At 38.3% G+C, this 17,684-nt stretch overlaps 2 protein-coding genes across 2 annotated transcripts; one reads left to right on the forward strand and one right to left on the reverse strand.

Annotated features, from left to right (window-relative positions):
- Positions 1–1,490: 1,490 nt before the first annotated feature.
- Positions 1,491–8,212, forward strand: LOC115668865 (homeobox-leucine zipper protein PROTODERMAL FACTOR 2-like). The gene is made up of 11 exons (XM_056307966.1): positions 1,491–1,650; positions 2,071–2,209; positions 2,404–2,473; positions 2,784–3,266; positions 3,357–3,458; positions 4,153–4,353; positions 4,537–4,711; positions 4,858–5,135; positions 5,881–5,976; positions 6,076–6,481; positions 7,850–8,212. The coding sequence occupies exons 2-11, from the start codon at positions 2,073–2,075 to the stop codon at positions 7,855–7,857; spliced, it is 1,956 nt and encodes a 651-aa protein (XP_056163941.1). The 5' UTR covers positions 1,491–1,650; positions 2,071–2,072; the 3' UTR covers positions 7,858–8,212.
- A 1,356-nt stretch (positions 8,213–9,568) lies between these two features.
- Positions 9,569–17,314, reverse strand: LOC115664131 (uncharacterized). The gene is made up of 16 exons (XM_056308011.1): positions 17,131–17,314; positions 16,668–16,808; positions 16,219–16,310; positions 15,475–15,571; positions 15,210–15,253; positions 14,430–14,518; positions 13,592–13,683; positions 13,354–13,500; positions 13,084–13,231; positions 12,885–12,961; positions 12,142–12,213; positions 11,639–11,686; positions 11,433–11,560; positions 11,142–11,305; positions 10,753–10,959; positions 9,569–9,987 (listed from the first exon to the last, which is right to left on the reverse strand). Exons 1-16 carry the CDS (start codon positions 17,239–17,241, stop codon positions 9,938–9,940), a joined length of 1,707 nt encoding a protein of 568 aa, XP_056163986.1. The 5' UTR covers positions 17,242–17,314; the 3' UTR covers positions 9,569–9,937.
- Positions 17,315–17,684: the final 370 nt, after the last annotated feature.

Raw genomic sequence — 17,684 nt, forward strand, 5'->3', positions numbered from 1 at the left:
GATCACATAACCAAAAATTCACCCATAGTTTAGTAATCAAATGTGTAATGTACATCACAACATGTCCCTGAAATGAACAAGCATCCGTCTATGTATGCATTGTATAAATTTATCTGGTCTCCTATTTTCGAAAAACAAAATCAGATAAGTCAAGTTTGATTTTCAAAAGAAGATCATTATTTTAAGATAAAAAGATACTAGCTACGTAAGAGTGGACATCTAACTATCTATTGGCATATCTTATATCTGCACTTTATTTAAAGTCAACTTTATAATCTAATTTGCACCATTTAAATGACTGAAAAAGCGTCGTTCTCAATGCAAAAGAAGTAGAAGTTAAATTAATATCGTTGACAATTTGATAAACTAGATATCAAATAATTAAAAAATTGTTAGAAATGTCATGACCTTTAAGAATAATTTTCGAGAAATTTAATAAGCAATCCAATATGTTTCTATCTGTCAATTGGAAAATGAGGGTATTTTGTTTTCGTTTCAAATTACCGTATTTCTACTATTGAAGCTTGGGTTTGTATCACGAAGTAAAGCTCTACCTTTCGTTCATTTCATCATGAACACTTTCATTGGATTTGGTTCTCAAAAATTAAAACACAAAATATCTTGAACTTCCAACAAAGAAAACAATACTATGGCTCAGTTTATTTTGCAAAAAATGAATAATTTGAAAAACGTTTTCCTTAAAATGATTATCTGTATCGCTTACAAAAATGAATAAACAAAAATATTTTCACTGTACATGAAAATATTTAGACATAAATTGTTGTCTATAATGAAAAGCATTTTCCATTGACTAATTATTTCAAGCGATACAAGCAATCGTTTTTAGGAAAAAAAATTTCAAATAATTCATTTTCCATAAAACAAACGGAGTCTATACAACCTCCTCATTTTTTATTCCTACCAGAAGAAATATCATCACGATATATTAATTTACAAAAAAAAAAAGAATCATTAAAATACAAATTACTGGACAAATATAATTTATATAAATGAATTTACCCACTTGTCGAATTTCACCTTAATGAAGGTCATCAATATGTGAATCTCATATTCTCCCTCTTACATTTTTTTTTTTCTTATTACGAAAATATAAGATAACGCGGCTTCCCATTTTTCAGCTTTCTGCGTTATCAATTTAAAAAAAAATCCCAAGAAGAAAAAGAAAGACATGTACCTAAAAAAATTGAATTCACTTAAAAAAATGTTAAAAAAATAAAAAGGAAAGAGAAAAGAAAATCATGAGCTTTTCGAGATTGGGATTAGGTTTAGACAGGTCTACTCCAAGTCTGGAGTAGGATGAAACAATGCTGATGTGTCAGGCGAGACCATCACCATTCCTAGATTTTATCCCCAAAAAAAAACATTCACTTGAAGTCCGCACTCTCATAGACCAAAACGGACCAATCAAAAATCACCTGAACGTCACACCATCGCGCTTCTGTTTTCGCTTGTGCTCTTCTCCCTCAATTAATTTCGCCCCCTATATATGTGCATGTCTCCGTCATCTCTAGTACTCATTCTCAGACACTACAATCACATCAAGACCTAGAGAGAGAGAGAGAGAGAGAGAGAGAGAGAGAGAGAGAGAGAGAGAGAGAGAGCTGGTTTCTCCATTGCCAGTGGTTTCAGGTGAATCTTTTCTTAGCTTGCATGAGTGTGGATCTTGTAGATATGAGTGTCTCAAGAGGAGGACTTTTTTCCTTCACTTTTTCCAGATCGTTTTAATCTGCTAAAGATTTGTTCAAATCTGTTCTACAAACAATCTGGTTGTGCTGATCATGTCATTTCTCCAGAAGAAACAAAAAAAAAGGATGGGTTTTCTGATGAATTTTGATACACGAATATATTGAGCTAACCCAGAAGGAATATGGTGTGATCTTTTTGCAATATCTGAGTCTTTGATAACGATTTGGTTATCTTGGTCTTATCTTTTTTGCAGCTTCGGTTTATCTTTTATGGGGCTTTCTGTTGAATTTTCTTCTGCGAACTGAAGGGTCTAAAGATAAGGTGAGCTAAACCCAAAAAAATCTCGTCTTTTTTTTCCTGTAGAGATGAATAAAATGGGTGGTGGTGAAGTTAACATTGATGAGGCACTGAAGAGGGAGATCGAAGTCCTCCCGCTCTTTCCTATGGCTGATCCCGAACGTGATCGTGCATTGGCCGATCCTCAGCTCAATCCAGTGGAGCAGTAGGGTTTTTCTTTCTTCTGTTTGATATTTTTAATTGCAGAATTTTCTCCTCACATTTGAAAATATATATCTCACCAGCATCTTGTCCTTAGTTTTGTTTTTTGATCTGCAATTACTCTTATCTTGTCACTATGTTTCTGTTGAGAAAGTGCTATGACTTGTATCTTTGATTTTTTTTGGCCCCCTTTTACAGGTCTGCGCAATCAGATTCCATTCCCGATGAAGGGATGGACCTAGGTTTACAACTTGTTATTGATGCCAAGGTGACTACTTGTCTCATCTCAGCATGCAAAGTGCATCAAATGAACCCTGACGATTGTTTTTCACACTTTTAAGAAGGATGATGATCATATCCATGAAAAGCGTAAAATAGACATGGGTGTGCAGATTAATTTCATCACGATATTTTAGCCAAACCCTAAAACCCTATTTTTTCAATCGACTGTTGTGTTCATGTTAAAATTCAAAGTTTTCTAATCACATACTAAATCTCTCTCCAATTAACCACATACGATCGACTTTTTTCAAACCAATGCTCATGCTAACCAATCTCCTGAGCCTTTTGGAGCTCAGCATTCACCACAGGTAAGTGGTGTCTCTGATTGTGCATCAAGCTCAGGTATAGGAGGGGGAGTTGCTAGGGCAACTGATCTATTAATGAAAGTCTCGATAACTACCGAGCCCACAAGGCGATTAATATTTGGAAGATCCCTGGATGCCATGGAGGAGTTAATGACGGTGGCCCAGATGAGAGAACCCTTATGGCAACTCCAAGACGACGGCGTGACGGAACTATTACATGATTTTGAGTACAGATGTGCGTTTCAAAAGCAAGATCCAGCTGTGCAGGATCTCTTCCCAGAGGAAGTGGCCGATAACGAATGGGGGAAGCTGCCAAATAGGCCAAATCCATCCAACACCACTGAATTTCTGAACTCATCCCCCGAGCATGTGCCGAGAGTTCCTACAATAGGAAGGCTTAAGACTGAAGCTTCCCGAGAAACTGCTGTCATCAATATGTCTCGGTTTTGTATTGTTGCAATGCTTATGGATGTGGTGGGACTGGTTTCCTTATTAACTAGTCAACATACATAGAATGATTTGTTTTCAACACACTAATGTTCTATTTTTTTGGATCATTCTCAGGATCAATGGCCGGCTAACTTCTCCAACATCGTGTCTAAGCCCACTGTATTAGGAGTCTTGTATCCTGGCACACCAGGGACATATGATGGGACTTTGCAAGTGGTATGTATGAAATTTCTTGTATTTTAACCGTATGATGAGAGTACATGGCTACAAAATTGTTTGTTCATCACCCATATTGTCGATCATTGGAGTTGACGAAATGTACTTAGCCGACTGTTTTCCCTATATCTTTTCACGTATCATATCAACCTATATATGAGTAACGATGCATTAGTATTGCATCAATAAGTTCATGAAAAACCAACATATGTTGGCTGAGCCTTTCCATATCTCTCTCACCATTGTGAATAATTGTCTGAGAATGTCGAGAATATGTTCAAAGCTTCTCACCATTTCCTGATGACAATTGATGTTTTACATGACCTTGTTCAAACTTTAGCATTTAAATAATATACGGAACGAAAATTGCACGAATACATGTCTTTCAGCTTGTGGTTGGGGACAAGGTGCTCACTTCTAGTGAGAACTATCAAAATATTTGACATGTGAACACTACCTTATTTTTTTTCACTCTCAAAATAGAATACGAGTGTGCTATGTCTCTAAAAGTCTGTCATTTATACTGCCTAAACCTCGGTCAATGATTGAAGTGTCCTTTTCTCATCTTTAATTCCTAGATGTAGTTTCAAAGCTAGTTAGACAATGCACCCATGTGTGCAAACTAGAAGTTATATAGATTTATATAGTCATTTCCAACACTAGCTAATTCTTTTTTCTTTAATCTGTCTCCTAGATGTCTGCAGAATTTCATATTCCTACTGCCCTTGTTCCCGCGAGATCCGTTTACTTTGCTAGGTACTGCAAACAGCTCGACTGGGACCTGTGGGGAGTAGTCGACTATTCACTAGAGTGCATGTTCCCTTGTTCATTCATCAAGTACCAAAGGAGGCCATCAGGTTGTCTGATACAACAATTACCAAATGGTTCCTCTAAGGTTTGACTCTTAAGTTTAATGAATACTCCACACTTACTATGTTCGGTTTAATTGATATATCCATCTATGGATAGCTACTTATGATACATACTGATGCTTAACAGAAAATACATGCGATTAAACGGGGAATGACATAATTATAGTTATGTTGCCAACTGTGTTTTACTTTTATGTGCATTTTAGGTCACTTGGCTTGAGAATGGAGGAGTGGACTATGCCTCAATCCATAGCATCTACGGGCCAATTGTTTCCTCTGGATTTGCATTTGGTGCAAAGCGCTGGATTTCTGCCATCACCAGGCAAGCTGAATGGCTGCAAGCTCTAATGGTGCCTAATCAGAATGCCACATACAACAATGGTAAAACTACTTCACACACACACCAAAAAGAAAAAATAAATAGAACTTTTTTTCTTGTTATTCTGATATTAGTAAAATGGTTTCATGATGATTGATGTAATTTCTAGCTAACACCAGCTTTATGATTTTCGGCGTATTATGTGCAGTGTTGATATCACAAAGTGGGAGGGAGAATCTGTTAAAGTTGGCCGAGAGAATGATGAGAACTTACCTGAACGAAGTGAATGGCTGTGTATCAAATATGTGGTCTCCATTGTTAGCAGCAATTGGAGGGAAAGATATGATGGTGACCACCAGGACCAACTATGGCGGAGATATTGGGAAGCCTCATGGGTCTTCAATTGCTTTCACCACCTCGGTTTGCCTCCCGTTTCCAGTCAAAAAAGTGTTCAATTTCCTCTCTGACGGGACCCTCCGAGATAAGGTACTGTGCAGTATACATCAATACTTAAAAAAAATATATTAGTGAATGAATGAATGATGGAGTGCAAAATTTGGTGTATTATCATATGCTAATGAGTTGTTTTATTGAGATATGCTTCACTGAGTTAACTATTTCAAACATATAGAACTGCCTATGCATTGAAATGAATAAGTTCAGGTGATCTTTGCTTTGGGCATTGCTGATGGAAAGATTTATTTTCGCAAGTGATGCTGATAGAGATGAAATATTTGTCTTTAGAAACTTCTTTTTTTTGGACGTAATCTTTAGAAACTCTCATGTGCGATTTTTTTTTTCAAATTCAGGCATACATATTTGCCTGTCTCATCAGTCCTCGTACAAAAATGGACCTTAACTTATGGTGATAGAACCATTCAGTAGTCTTATAGGGCGGAGATTTTGACTTTAATTGTGTAAGCGTGCGATCTCATAATGATCTTTATCAATTAAGACACATCATGCAGAAGTTTTTCTTGAATAGCTTCTTGCTTTTGCTTGAATGCTCGTGATCTGATGCATGTATCTGTATGTCAAGTTTCTATACAACTAAACGATTGTTATGGTGAAAGATAATGTTTTCATTGGGTTGACAAAGTTATGCGGGGTGCATTTTTCTGCTCGTGGTGAATGTCGATACCGGAATTATTTCAGCACTCTGGTTAAGTGACACGCTGAATCATAGTCTTATATTGGCTGATTTTGGTACTTTTCTCCAACCCTTTTCTAGTGGGATGCTCTTGCTTCTAAGCGAGTCATTCGGGAAGCCACATACATCTCCACAGGAGCAAATCCGGGGACTCGCGTGTCCATTATGCAAGTGGAGGTAAGTTCTAAATCTCTTTTCTTCCTCGCTTCATCAGATAGCATACTCATTAGAAAAACCACATTTAGTTTGATAGCTTTGCCTTTTTTTTCTTGGCAGCCGGCTCTGAACTGTGCCTCTGTCCTTTACTTGCAAAACGCTTACTCGGACCCTACAGGCTCTTATGTTGTTTATGCTCCTGTCGACCATGGAGCGATGGCCTCACTCTTAGATGGCGGAAACCCGGATACGGTGGTGATTTTGCCTTCGGGTTTCACAATTCTGCCCGAGAAGCCAACTGTGCTCGGAGGAGATAGCCGCAGAAGTCTCTTGACTATTGCGTTTCACATCATGGACGTGTCCGGAAGAATGCAAGGTAATATACTCCCTCGTGATACAGCTGATGAAGTCTACAAGATCATCACAAAAACTGTCGATGCAATCCAAGCTGCTATGGAGGTTTACATTGAAGCCGACATCTTTCGCGAAACAAGAGTTTGGAGAATGAGACCGAACATTTACACCGGTAAGCATGTTTTTTCTCTAATCTTGCTTCGAGAGTCCGGTTCTTTTTTAAATGGTTCGTTCTAGATAAGTTTCATTATTTTTTTTGTCAATTTTAGATTCTTTGGAGTTATACGCTAAGTTGGTCTTGAAAACAAGCATGACTTATATATATATAGACAAAGCAAAATGTAGCACAGATTTGTCGCATAATTATACGTGTCTGTGTGTATTTTATTTGTCAAATATTAGCTACCAGATTATAAGACAAAAGTGTCAAAAAGTCCTAAACCTTTTGCATTGGTGCCAATTTAATCCTAAACCTTTTTTTGGTGCCAATTCAATCATAAACCTTTTGCATTTGTTCCAATTTAGTCCTAAACATTTTGCATTTGTGCCAATTGAGTCATAAATCTTTTTTTGATGCCACTTGAGTCCTAAACCTTTTGCATTGGTGCCAATTTAGTCCTAAACCTTTTGCACTTGTGCCAATTCAGTCCTTAACTTTTTTTAGCTAAATTAACCAGAAGGACTGAATTGGCACAAATATAAAAGGTTTATGACTGAATTAGCACCAATGCAAAAGGTTTAGGACTGAATTGGAACAAAAAAACGGTTTAGAACTCAATTGGCACCAATACAAAAGGTTCAGAACTGAATTGGCATCAATATAAAATGTTTATGACTGAATTGACACGTTTAGGACTCAATTGGCACCAATGCAAAAGGTTTAGGACTGAATTGGCACTAAAAAAAGGTTTAGGACTAAATTGGCATCAATGCAAAATGTTTATGACTTTTTTGACAATTTTCCTACATATTATAATAAATATTTCTACATTTTTTTTACTCTCGGCGAGGATATTATTTAGCACACATTTAGTACATTTTTATTAAATTTATTTGTAAAGCATGTGTTATCAAGATATATAATTTTTTTTACTAATTTGTAATGTCTTTTTATTTATGAAATACGACAAAATACTTTGTCACAATGGATACCTATACAAGATTTTCAAACATAGGGGTCATCACTTATTATACATTTCATAATACTCATCGTTGAGATTTACAGAGTCATGTAATGGAACCCTCTCACATGTGCGTGGTTCAACCTTGCGTGACTTTTAGGGGATTTTTCATTTTTTTTTGCAACCATATTGAATAAAATGCAAGCAAAATATCTTCCTCAATAATAGTAATGCTAATTAACCTAATCATCACTTGCGTTGAGAAACTAACCCATGATATGTGGGAGAAATATTTTTGCATAGATATATCTTAAAAACATAATTATCATTAGGTGATTTCCTAACTTTAGGTAGAGTTGCATGATCCATCTTCTTTTAGATTTTATTGTTAATAATGTCCTTTACCCCTTCATTTTCAGTGCATTGAAGATTCCAGCTGAGTTTGTCGTTAGTGCAGTTGTTCTGGGGGAAGAAAGGGCAAGAGAGTTGGGTTGTGCAGATCCGAAGTATGCCATATGAATCTGTCTGTTGTAAACAAAACTACTGCCAAGTCATATGCTATAGAATAAAATAAAGCGCGACTTGAACTCTTGTAATGTATCGTTGTCGTATGTTGTGTCTGTTGTATATGTGATGTGTCTGTCTGCGAGACTCTCGTCTGTTGTGTGTTGTGAAGCATCTTCTCATAAGGCGTCGGAAGCTATATAAGCCATCTGCTTTGACCTGGGTTTTAAGTTAAACGCTGATGTTGTCATGCATCATTTGGACAAGTGGTTCGCTTATGCTTTTTTGTCCTTATGTCGCGATCATATGTTGTGTGTTTAGCAAGGAACATATTGCTATACGTGCATGATCTAGCTCTTCTGACGTTGGATCTTCTAACTCAAGCTGGTGATCCAAATCTGGTGGCAGTCTCATGTATAGCTTAACGAGGCTGGTTTTGTTATTTCACGATGTGCGTGGATGCATTCACGTGCATGGCTCGGTTGCATGCAGAAGATCATTGAAAAGGGCCTTCTCTTTTCCCTATTATTGACCTGTTTGCCGGCAAAGTCCAAGCTTGTTTCATTCATTCACTTTCAGTACATCGACGTTTAGAACAGTGAGCTTTATGGCTCCGAAAGCATGCATGAGGGTCACTGTTTCGTTGACTATCTCAGTGCAGTTTGGACCACTTATAAACATTGGATGGCCTGACTATATATTATCCCACAGATTATCGCGACTGCTCATGGGAGTATTTTCCCTGTCTGTGTGGGTCGATATGAATTTAATATCCTTTTCATCCCTAAGTGTTGGAAAGATTTAATGAAACTTGTCGAATAATCCCGACACGACTAAGACAAATACAAACTCGGGGCCGTGGTTAGCTTAGCCACGCGGGTTTGTCATCGCATCTTGACTTATCAATGATGTCGATAAGATAACTTAAGTTGGAAATCTATCCGTCTAGAATGGAATTTCTTGTTCTCTTCATTAAAGAAGGGGAAAAAACAAACATTTCTTATGAATGGAATAGAGAGGCTTTTCTTCCCTAGCAGTCTTACATGCTGAATACGTAGATCGATTACTATATCCTTGAAAACAATTTTATCTTGCTGGTAACTTTCCAACACCTCCATTGTCTGAGAACTAGCATATTTCCTCGTTGAATTGGTGGAGAAATAATAAATTTGCTGTGAATCTTGAATTCAATTTGGCAACGAGAAAGAAAAAAAGAAAGCAATACATTTATATCTACTTTTCTATTCTATCCCTTAATTATTATTGCTAGTATATTTTGCCCATGAGTAGGATGGTTCAATTCACAGTCCTTGTATGTGCTCATATAAAACGATACACATACGAAACTTTGACTGATTTTGACGTAGCGTCAAATCTAAAGATCGTCTAAAGTGGGCACTTGACTTGGGTCGCGGCCCTTATTGCCCAATTCGCGAAGCTTGCACTTTCATAAGTACGATTTCATGATGTTATATATCACAGATATAATTGGACATAACTCTTTCCATGCTCCGATGCTAGCCTTGGCTCACAGATGTAATTGCACTTTTCTAGGTACATCGTATGCAATAACAACTCCAATTTTTTCCGAGTTCAGTAACATCACGACTGAAATTGCGAACTACACACAAATCTTCAACTACTTGATCTCTCTCTCGGGTTGGATATGTGGCAAGCCTTTCGCTCTTGAAGGAGGCTGCGCTTCACCGGCATACCGGAAACATAGGTTTTCCTCTTTTTCTTCGAAGCAGGAAATGACATGAAAATGAAACCTGACCCTGAAGTACAGGTTTTGCTGCATCAAGAGACAACCTATTGACAACCTATACTTAATGGAAAGGATATACAGGGAGCTATTCAACACCAATTCTTTTCCCACAAAAAAAAAAAAGCAGTGTAGCAGCGAAATACTCTGGAAGAGAACACAAGATCACTGAACTGAACTGTTGATTTCAATTAAGAGCTTCCGAATTGCAAGCCTTTCTGGAAAGACCTCGCAGCCTTCATCTACTGGGGAGGATGTCGGTAAATGAAAAATCATGGAAAGGTGGACCTGTGATGTGCAAAAATAGCGAATGCTGAATGTAAACTGCAGTTCCTTAATCATTCACTCCATTGCTTGTTCGATTAAGTCAACATAGAATGCATGGACCAAATGCTATGCGGAAACCATGACAAGGTCCAAACGTTGGAAAGGATGCAGATGCTATGACCATGCATAAATGTAGGCTAAGATCCCTAGGAGATGTAGCTTTTGGGAGAAGAGCCTAGGATCATAGCCTTTCATTGTCTGAAGATGCCTTGGAACTTAGGGGTTTTCAGCAGATTCTGAGTAGGTAAGGAAAAGTACACAACTTTAAATGCGTAATGTGTAAAAATTCAATTACATTATTTAGTTCTCAAGTACACTTCACCCGTCCAACGGAATGATATATCTAGCAATTTTAGGGCCTTATAATGTGCCAATTGAATCCAAATAAGAATCTTCTTTGATTTCTTTTTCTTGCTTAGAAGTGGTTATAAAACCAATCTCTACTAACCTGTGTGCCTCCCAGGAAGCAACTGAAAAGAAAAATAAAAGCATTGTATGGAAGGAAAAAGCACATGCAAATAGTGTGCAAACCTTGATAAGTGGTGTCATGGCATAATTAGCTAATTTACTCTTTGATCACTTAATGCACTTCTGAGAACGGAGTGCCCTTGAAAACAGCCACTAAAACCACCCAAATTTCCTTCTCTATTTTGAGATTTTTAACTTGATTTCTGAATCTTTTGTCACCTCTCAGCCAAAAAAAACAAGGAAGAGGAAAAAACTAACCTTCTTGTTCTCCTAAAATGTAAAACGGAACATGTGTATTCATCTTTGTGCAACCTTCACTCCAGTTAACCACACCAGGGCTCTGCATATGTTCATCTGAAGGCTGTGAGGGCCCCAAGACAGATATACAAATTGCAGGCTCACTCATAAGACCTAAATAATCTCGTGCACGCCTCCAAACCCGGTCATCTGATATTCGAGATCGTGCTACCTGGTCAGGCAAGAGCGACTTAGGGAATTTTAATCGTTGACAATCTGGCATTGATGTTTAACAAAGTACACCACAGACCTGGGAAAATACTAAACAAGGACAAGATATCACATGAATACATACACAAAAGCATTTTCTCTTACTGCGGTTGTCAAACATTTTGATTCAGATCGACAACCTACCTTGCCTAAGGACACACGTGCCCTTGGAAGCAGCTCACGATGGTAAGTAGCAAGCTTTGCAATTGCTGTTATCACAAAACACAGAAGCCTTGCCTGTGATGACTTTCTAGATGCGTCACCATTGGATCCAACAGCCAAATCCTGCCTTAGCCCAAGACGACTTCACAAATAATTGAGAAATAAACTTTATGAGTAGTCTGGTAGTGCTAAAGGTGACACCAGCTAGTAATGGATGAAGCATTTCAAAGTGTCCACGGTAAGGGCCCAAAGGTAATGGCTCAGCTTACCTTGATGAAAGATTTTCATATAAGAGTAGCTCTAAGCTCTCAAAAAGCTCACGAGCAGCATCTTTGTGAGATCCACCTCCTCCTCCATGCTCCCCAATGGCCCAACACAGTTGTAGCGCCAACTCTGTCTAGAGAAGAGAATAGCAAATAATTTTGCCATTTGCATAATTTAACTGGAAGCAGAAATATGGAGGAAATTCTCTGACCTTTGCAGGACTATCATAAGCTTCTCCAAGCCTATCCATGATAGGTTTCTGCAAAGAATTTGGATATGTCCTTAGATAAGGCTTAAATAAGGTGTATACTGAAGATAATCAACAACTTCCAGTCAGAAAACTGTCATTCGAGTAAAACAAAGATTGTGCCCTCTGAAACCATAAGGAATGTGGTGATAGGATGAAAATGTTCTGTTATTGTCATTCCATACCACAGTCCACACATGAAAGGTAGACCATCAAAATGGTGGCTGAACAAATCAATTTACCTACGTACACATAGCTCCTTCCTCTTTCTATATTCAAGTCGTATAGAACTGTATTGAGCCTACCAAACGTTTGGGCAGAAGAAACCACTCCCAAATACGGAATTATGAGCTTGCTCTTCATTGACATGACATTACTGTTAATGCTGCCTGATCACTGCTAGGACTGGCTGAACTAAACTACCAAGCAGAAAGAATATTGGAACAATTCTTCCAACAGAATATTACCTTCAGAAGAGCGACAAAGTTTGGAGAACGCTGAAATGCTGCAAGCATGAATTCCAAGAGCCTCTTTTGAACCTACAGTGGAAATGGCAAATACCCAAACACTTCAAATAACAGTGTAGCATTTGTATGCATGCAAATTCAAAACATCCAAGCAAGAAAGGATGTTCTATAGGATGTGAAATATACTGTTGTTTAGATACAAAGATGTAATTGATCATGCTCTACCAAACAATAGAACATCACATTAAAACAGTTACAAAGTATATCACATTTGCATCCAAAGGAGCTATTGAATTGTATAAATGGACCTATTTCACAGGGTCATCCATTAGAAAGATCCATCACCATAAAACGAGAAAATTCCTGAAAATTATGGTCTGAAAGGAGCTGGTGACTTGTATAATTAGAGCTAATTCACCAAGTCATTCATTAAAAAAGCTCCATTAAACTAATATGAGAAACTTCCTAAGAAATTATAGTTACATTTTCTTTTCTTAACTCTTACCAATATGCTCTGTAAAGGCAGTTCAGTGTAATCAGAAATAAACAAAGTTTACGTCTTGCCTATCAAGTGTTTTAAGTTCTTCTCAAACTGCATAGGATATGCTAGTTTAGGGCCACTAGATCGTACTAATCTCTAGTTATAACAACTACTCTCACCTTATACTTCACTACTTAATACTTGTGCAACAGTAAGGAAAATGCAAATGAAGTTTATTAAACACATTATATTAAGGAAGTACCTCATAGGAGAAGGTCTTGTCTGGAAATATTTTGGAAATTCTGGACATTAGCAGGGGAATCAATGCACAGATCAAAGCTGCGAATGCGAGAAAGTTCAAGGAAAAATGGTGAGACACAGTTAAGCTCTTCTACAAACGAATCAGAAGAAGACAAATAGCGTGTACCGACTCTCAGCTAATGTTAGGATTCAAGACGTACAGTCATTCACTTCTCGTAGAGCTATAGCAAAATAAACATCAAGGAGCCTGGGAGCTATATGCAATGCTTGTTTCAGCCGCACAGACTGAGGGTTATTTATTGCAGCCTGTAGTGCAGCTGTCATCCCTGGAGAATTCCAATGACGTTCCTACAACATAACTTTTTATGGTTAATAGCTCATCCATTCTCTCTCTCTACCGAACACTAGCTCCATATTAAGAGTGAAGATGATCTGGAAACAGAACAAGATTTGAGAAAGAAAAGCCTTACAGCAAGGCCATCGTTTTCATCCTTCAGAAGTTCGAGAAAAAGAGGGTCGGCAACATCAATCGTGTTGTTATCCTCAGATTCAGAGTCTACTCCTCCATCGCCGATGGTTGATCCAGTATATGCTTCATCCATGAGAGCAAGTAACATCTGCAATCATAAAAATTTGTGTGCCCTTAATTGAACAATGCAGCAGTAGAACAACCTGACTTCTTCCAGCTTTTTAAGTGCCAGAGATAACCTCAGGAGCCGTACTCTTCTGAATTGAAGCTATGCTGCTTCCAATAAGAGATCCGGAGCTTCGTTCTACCTTCTCTAATGCCACAACCAAAACTAGAGTGGACAAAAAGGAAAATGGTAAATTCATACAAGTATGAGCTTAAGAAAAGAAAGACAAAGTGTTCGTGCAACCAACAATTACAGCAGATGCTATACAAGCATTTGAATGGTTTTCTTTGTATGCCGACTGGTCAATCTACCCAGAGAATTACACAAATGCACATTCCTGCACCAAATATCTACAACAATGTGTGCACAGGTGTTTTTATAGTGTGTGTGTGTGTTCAGGAAAGAGGGGGGGGGGGGGGGGGGGGGAGAGAGAGAGAGAGAATTCATATTCATCTGTCACAAGTGTAGACGAGTTGAAAAAGAATTTGACAAGCTTTACCTCAAGCATGGAATAAACTTGCAGGTATAACTGTAGTCCCTGACCCACTGAACTACAGAACAGAACCAGCAAGCAGCACCATCGTCAAACTAACCTAAACATCTACAGGTCAAACTCTATACTTCCTCCATACATTCTATTATGATACTGTTGTCTCCAAATGAAAACTTGGAAACCCCTACTAAGTTTTTCTTACTTTACTTTTAAGAAAGTTCAGACGTTACATCAGCTCCCCATCATGATTAAGTCCATGCATGCCATGATAGCATCCTAAAATCAACATCTATATGGCTGACAAATTTATCAGATCATAAGGGTCTGTGTGGACTACTAGTTGAACCATAAAGCAGTAAGGAGTTCGGGCCATCAAAACGATGCACGTGGTATAATGTAGAGAATGCTGCAAATCCACCTGGTAGGTCCATTAAAGATGGAAATAGAGGAAGAAAAGATCCAATGGCTATCAACCCAGGAAAAATTTTTATGAATGATTTCTCCAACCTGCAGTTTTAGACATGTCAATCCTGATTAGTTGATCTTCCATCAGATATTAAAAGCCTAGCAATTCATTGTCCAAACAGTTCAACGGAAGAAAGTTTAGAGGATACAGCAAAGCTCCCGACCCCTTATGTAATTCGAACTATACCGTACATTTCTCCGCATATAATCTATTCGAGGTTGACATTAAAAGGAAGTCCTACTTCTTTTAAAAGTCTTGACATGACTCATCCAGTTTATAACCTACCTTATCATGCTTCCATTGTCATCCTGACTCATTCCCTTGTAAAATAATCTCAACAATAAATTGCTCTTAGAATACACGTATAAGCAATTTCTTCTCCCCTCAATACCATCTGAAGGTAAGTCTTGTGTGGGGATGAACAAGCAAGATCTTGTTTGCATACACCAGAAAATAAGCCTAAAGTACCAAAGGTTGCTTCCAATTTCCATCTCCAAAACCTAAATTTTCCAACCTAAATTCTGAGTGCTCCTACTCACTTTCTACACATGATTTCTTCTCTCCAATCTTAAACTTTCCTAACTAATTAAAGTTTAACATGCGCAACGTACCAAAATGAAAAATAACTAGTGTCCTGACTATGAGATCCACAAACAGTATGGCTAGCTAAGCTGGCAAGACTCGAGATATTGGTTGGACTGACCAGCAATTAAACAGTGGCGGAAAACTTACTTCTCTCCATTCCAGGCAATCAACTTCAGCAACAGTGGGAAAAACTACAAACACATTATTGTGTCATCAGGAAGTTGTTGATTGATTTCCAGATTTATTGTAGGCATAGTTACCATAAAACTAATCATTTTTAAATGAGAAGAGCACGGTGTACATTTTTATGTAAATGCCCCTTCTTTGAAAGATGCTAGCTAGAAGGCTATAAGGGATCGAGTGACAAATACCAATATGCTGCAACCGTCAAGAGCAACAATTAGTGTTATACCTGTGGGAGCAATGAAGGAAAAGTATGCAGAAGTTTCTTCTTATATGTATTAAGAAAATCAAGTGTGGCTTCTGCAACCACCGGATCAGCAAATTCACTGCAGAAGCATCAGGATAAGAATTAAGATTCACATCCCCAGGAACTAATCTGCACTGACTCATAAATATTCAAGGACAAGCCTTTAGAATGGAAGAGTTTGTAAATGATTGATCTATGAAAGCTAATCGGCAGTGGTTGGGATCATTTTTTCGTGGATACAAGAAAGCTTATCCATCGCATGTAAAAAATAAATGACAACAGCTTTACTCTTTAGTAATTCACACCATCCAGACAGCCACGGCCCATGGTACCATGGAAACCTTATTCCAGGCCTTCAAGAGGCTATAGTGGTCATTGGGTGTTCATTCGCCATTTCACGGGATTCGCAGGTTTAGGGAAAATTAAGTAGGGTCATTTTATAGGAAACCGGAGGATCAATGCATCTCAGATAACTGATGCCATATGGCATATTAATAAGACTTCGAAAAACCTGGCTGATGGTAATATTATTGAGAAGAACAAGATCACAAAATCAAATTTCTTGGTCTTTTCGGATAAGATATTTCCAATTGGTGGTTTTCTGCTGAGTGCCTCTCTGCTCTGCTTCCAGACCATGTGGCTATTAGTGTATGTTATTTGTCAACATCCTTGAAAAAGTGAAGCCACATCAAAATGTGCAAATGACATGGATAGATAGGTCATTACCGGCTCAAGCATGATCTGAAGAAAGTCCGTAGGCTTGTATCAGCATCGTGAAGGACTACATCCCCAAAGTCGAGAAAGAATTGAAGAATTGCCTGCATATAGTAGGACAATGAATGCCATACAATAATTGACCATTCATGCTGGTGAAACAAGCATATGGATATTTAGACGGTATGCCTGGCTGCATTATGAACAAACTATGACACATATCCTTCCTAAAAACTGCTCTATTAGTATCCCCAGAGCCACACTGTACATCCCCACATTAAAACGAGGATGAAAGATGATGCAAATGTAAGATGCTTTTAGGCAATCCGATTTTCTCTCTCTATACAAGGACATATTGAGCAGTGAGCATTGCCAAAATTCGTGATCATATAAATCCATGGCATTTAAAGCAACAGGACAAGTACAATGCACAAGAGAGGTCGCGGGGAACGATATCGAACCAGCAAGAGAAGGCCGTAAGAGGTGCTGGATTGAGACAAGGAAGCCACTGCCCGTTGAAAAAGCTTACTGATCTGAGGATACACCCTCGCAATGAGATCTTCCGAGCTTTCAGTCTTGCACAGTTCATACAACCTCTTCACCTGTCCAAACAATAGAACAAGAACAAAAGAAAATAGAACCGCTTCATAAGTATCACCAATTGGCGGACGAAAGAAAAGAGTGACAGAGCACATTCATAGAAACCGTAACGATTGCTCGACGAGCTCATCCGAAATCCCTACTGTAAAAAACGCAAAATTACGGTTCATTCAAGCTTCGTTCGGGCTGATTCTTCGACATCGCCGCATGAGGAAGCGAGCGCGGGCACGAGCACCGCTCGCGGTTCACCTCCTCCCTTCGCCACGGAGCAACCGAACGGGAAAAGAATAGGATAGGCAGAGGAAACGAGAAGGAGAAGCTCACCGAGTGAAGAAGGGACGGATCGGAGGCGGGATCGCCGGCGAAGTTGGAGTCCCTGGCGCTGCTCGACAAGGTCCGGAGGTGGAAATCCCAGTCTCCGTTTCGATCCGCCATTCGAGCTCGGCGCTGTCGCAGGAAAGCTTGTTGATGGGCGAATCCCACCAACTGTTTGCGGAATTGCGCTCAAGGTGGTGATGACGATTGATAAAGAGGGGCGCGAGGCAACGGTGAAATTGTTTTTTCCCTCGTTTTCTTTTTTTCTTTTTTCGTCTTTTGTTGAATATGATCGATTAAAATTTAATAAAAGAGAGTTTCCAGGAAAAAAAAAAGTCATTCGAAGAGTAAAATGCAAGAAAGAAAGTTCCAAGAAATTGAATAAAAGAATATCCCTGACAATTGGCTAAACAAAAAAAAAGAATTATTTTAAAAGAGCATACTTGATCATGATTGTTTTGTGATTAATATGGATGATGATTCAATGCATCTACGTGATATCAATTTTTTTAATCAAATTCAAACTCAATTCAGTAAAAGAGTTATGAAAATTAATAGAGATT

This window comes from Syzygium oleosum, unplaced genomic scaffold (genome assembly GCF_021117445.2).
Source record: "Syzygium oleosum isolate NSW1041296 unplaced genomic scaffold, Sole_v2.1 Sole_v2.64, whole genome shotgun sequence".
NCBI lineage: Eukaryota > Viridiplantae > Streptophyta > Magnoliopsida > Myrtales > Myrtaceae > Syzygium > Syzygium oleosum.

What these genes read in the sequence shown, in the direction of transcription:
- LOC115668865 (XM_056307966.1), top strand. Translation starts at nt 2,073, where the DNA reads ATGAATAAAATGGGTGGTGGTGAAGTTAACATTGATGAGGCACTGAAG. An exon ending in AACTTGTTATTGATGCCAAG is followed by an intron (nt 2,474 to 2,783) that starts GTGACTACTTGT and finishes TTTGGAGCTCAG; the next exon opens with CATTCACCACAGGTAAGTGG. An exon ending in GAATGCCACATACAACAATG is followed by an intron (nt 4,712 to 4,857) that starts GTAAAACTACTT and finishes TATTATGTGCAG; the next exon opens with TGTTGATATCACAAAGTGGG.
- LOC115664131 (XM_056308011.1), bottom strand. Translation starts at nt 17,241, where the DNA reads ATGGCGGATCGAAACGGAGACTGGGATTTCCACCTCCGGACCTTGTCG. An exon ending in ATCTTTAATGGACCTACCAG is followed by an intron (nt 13,684 to 14,429) that starts GTGGATTTGCAG and finishes TGTCCACTCTAG; the next exon opens with TTTTGGTTGTGGCATTAGAG. An exon ending in TCTACGAGAAGTGAATGACT is followed by an intron (nt 12,962 to 13,083) that starts GTACGTCTTGAA and finishes TCGCATTCGCAG; the next exon opens with CTTTGATCTGTGCATTGATT.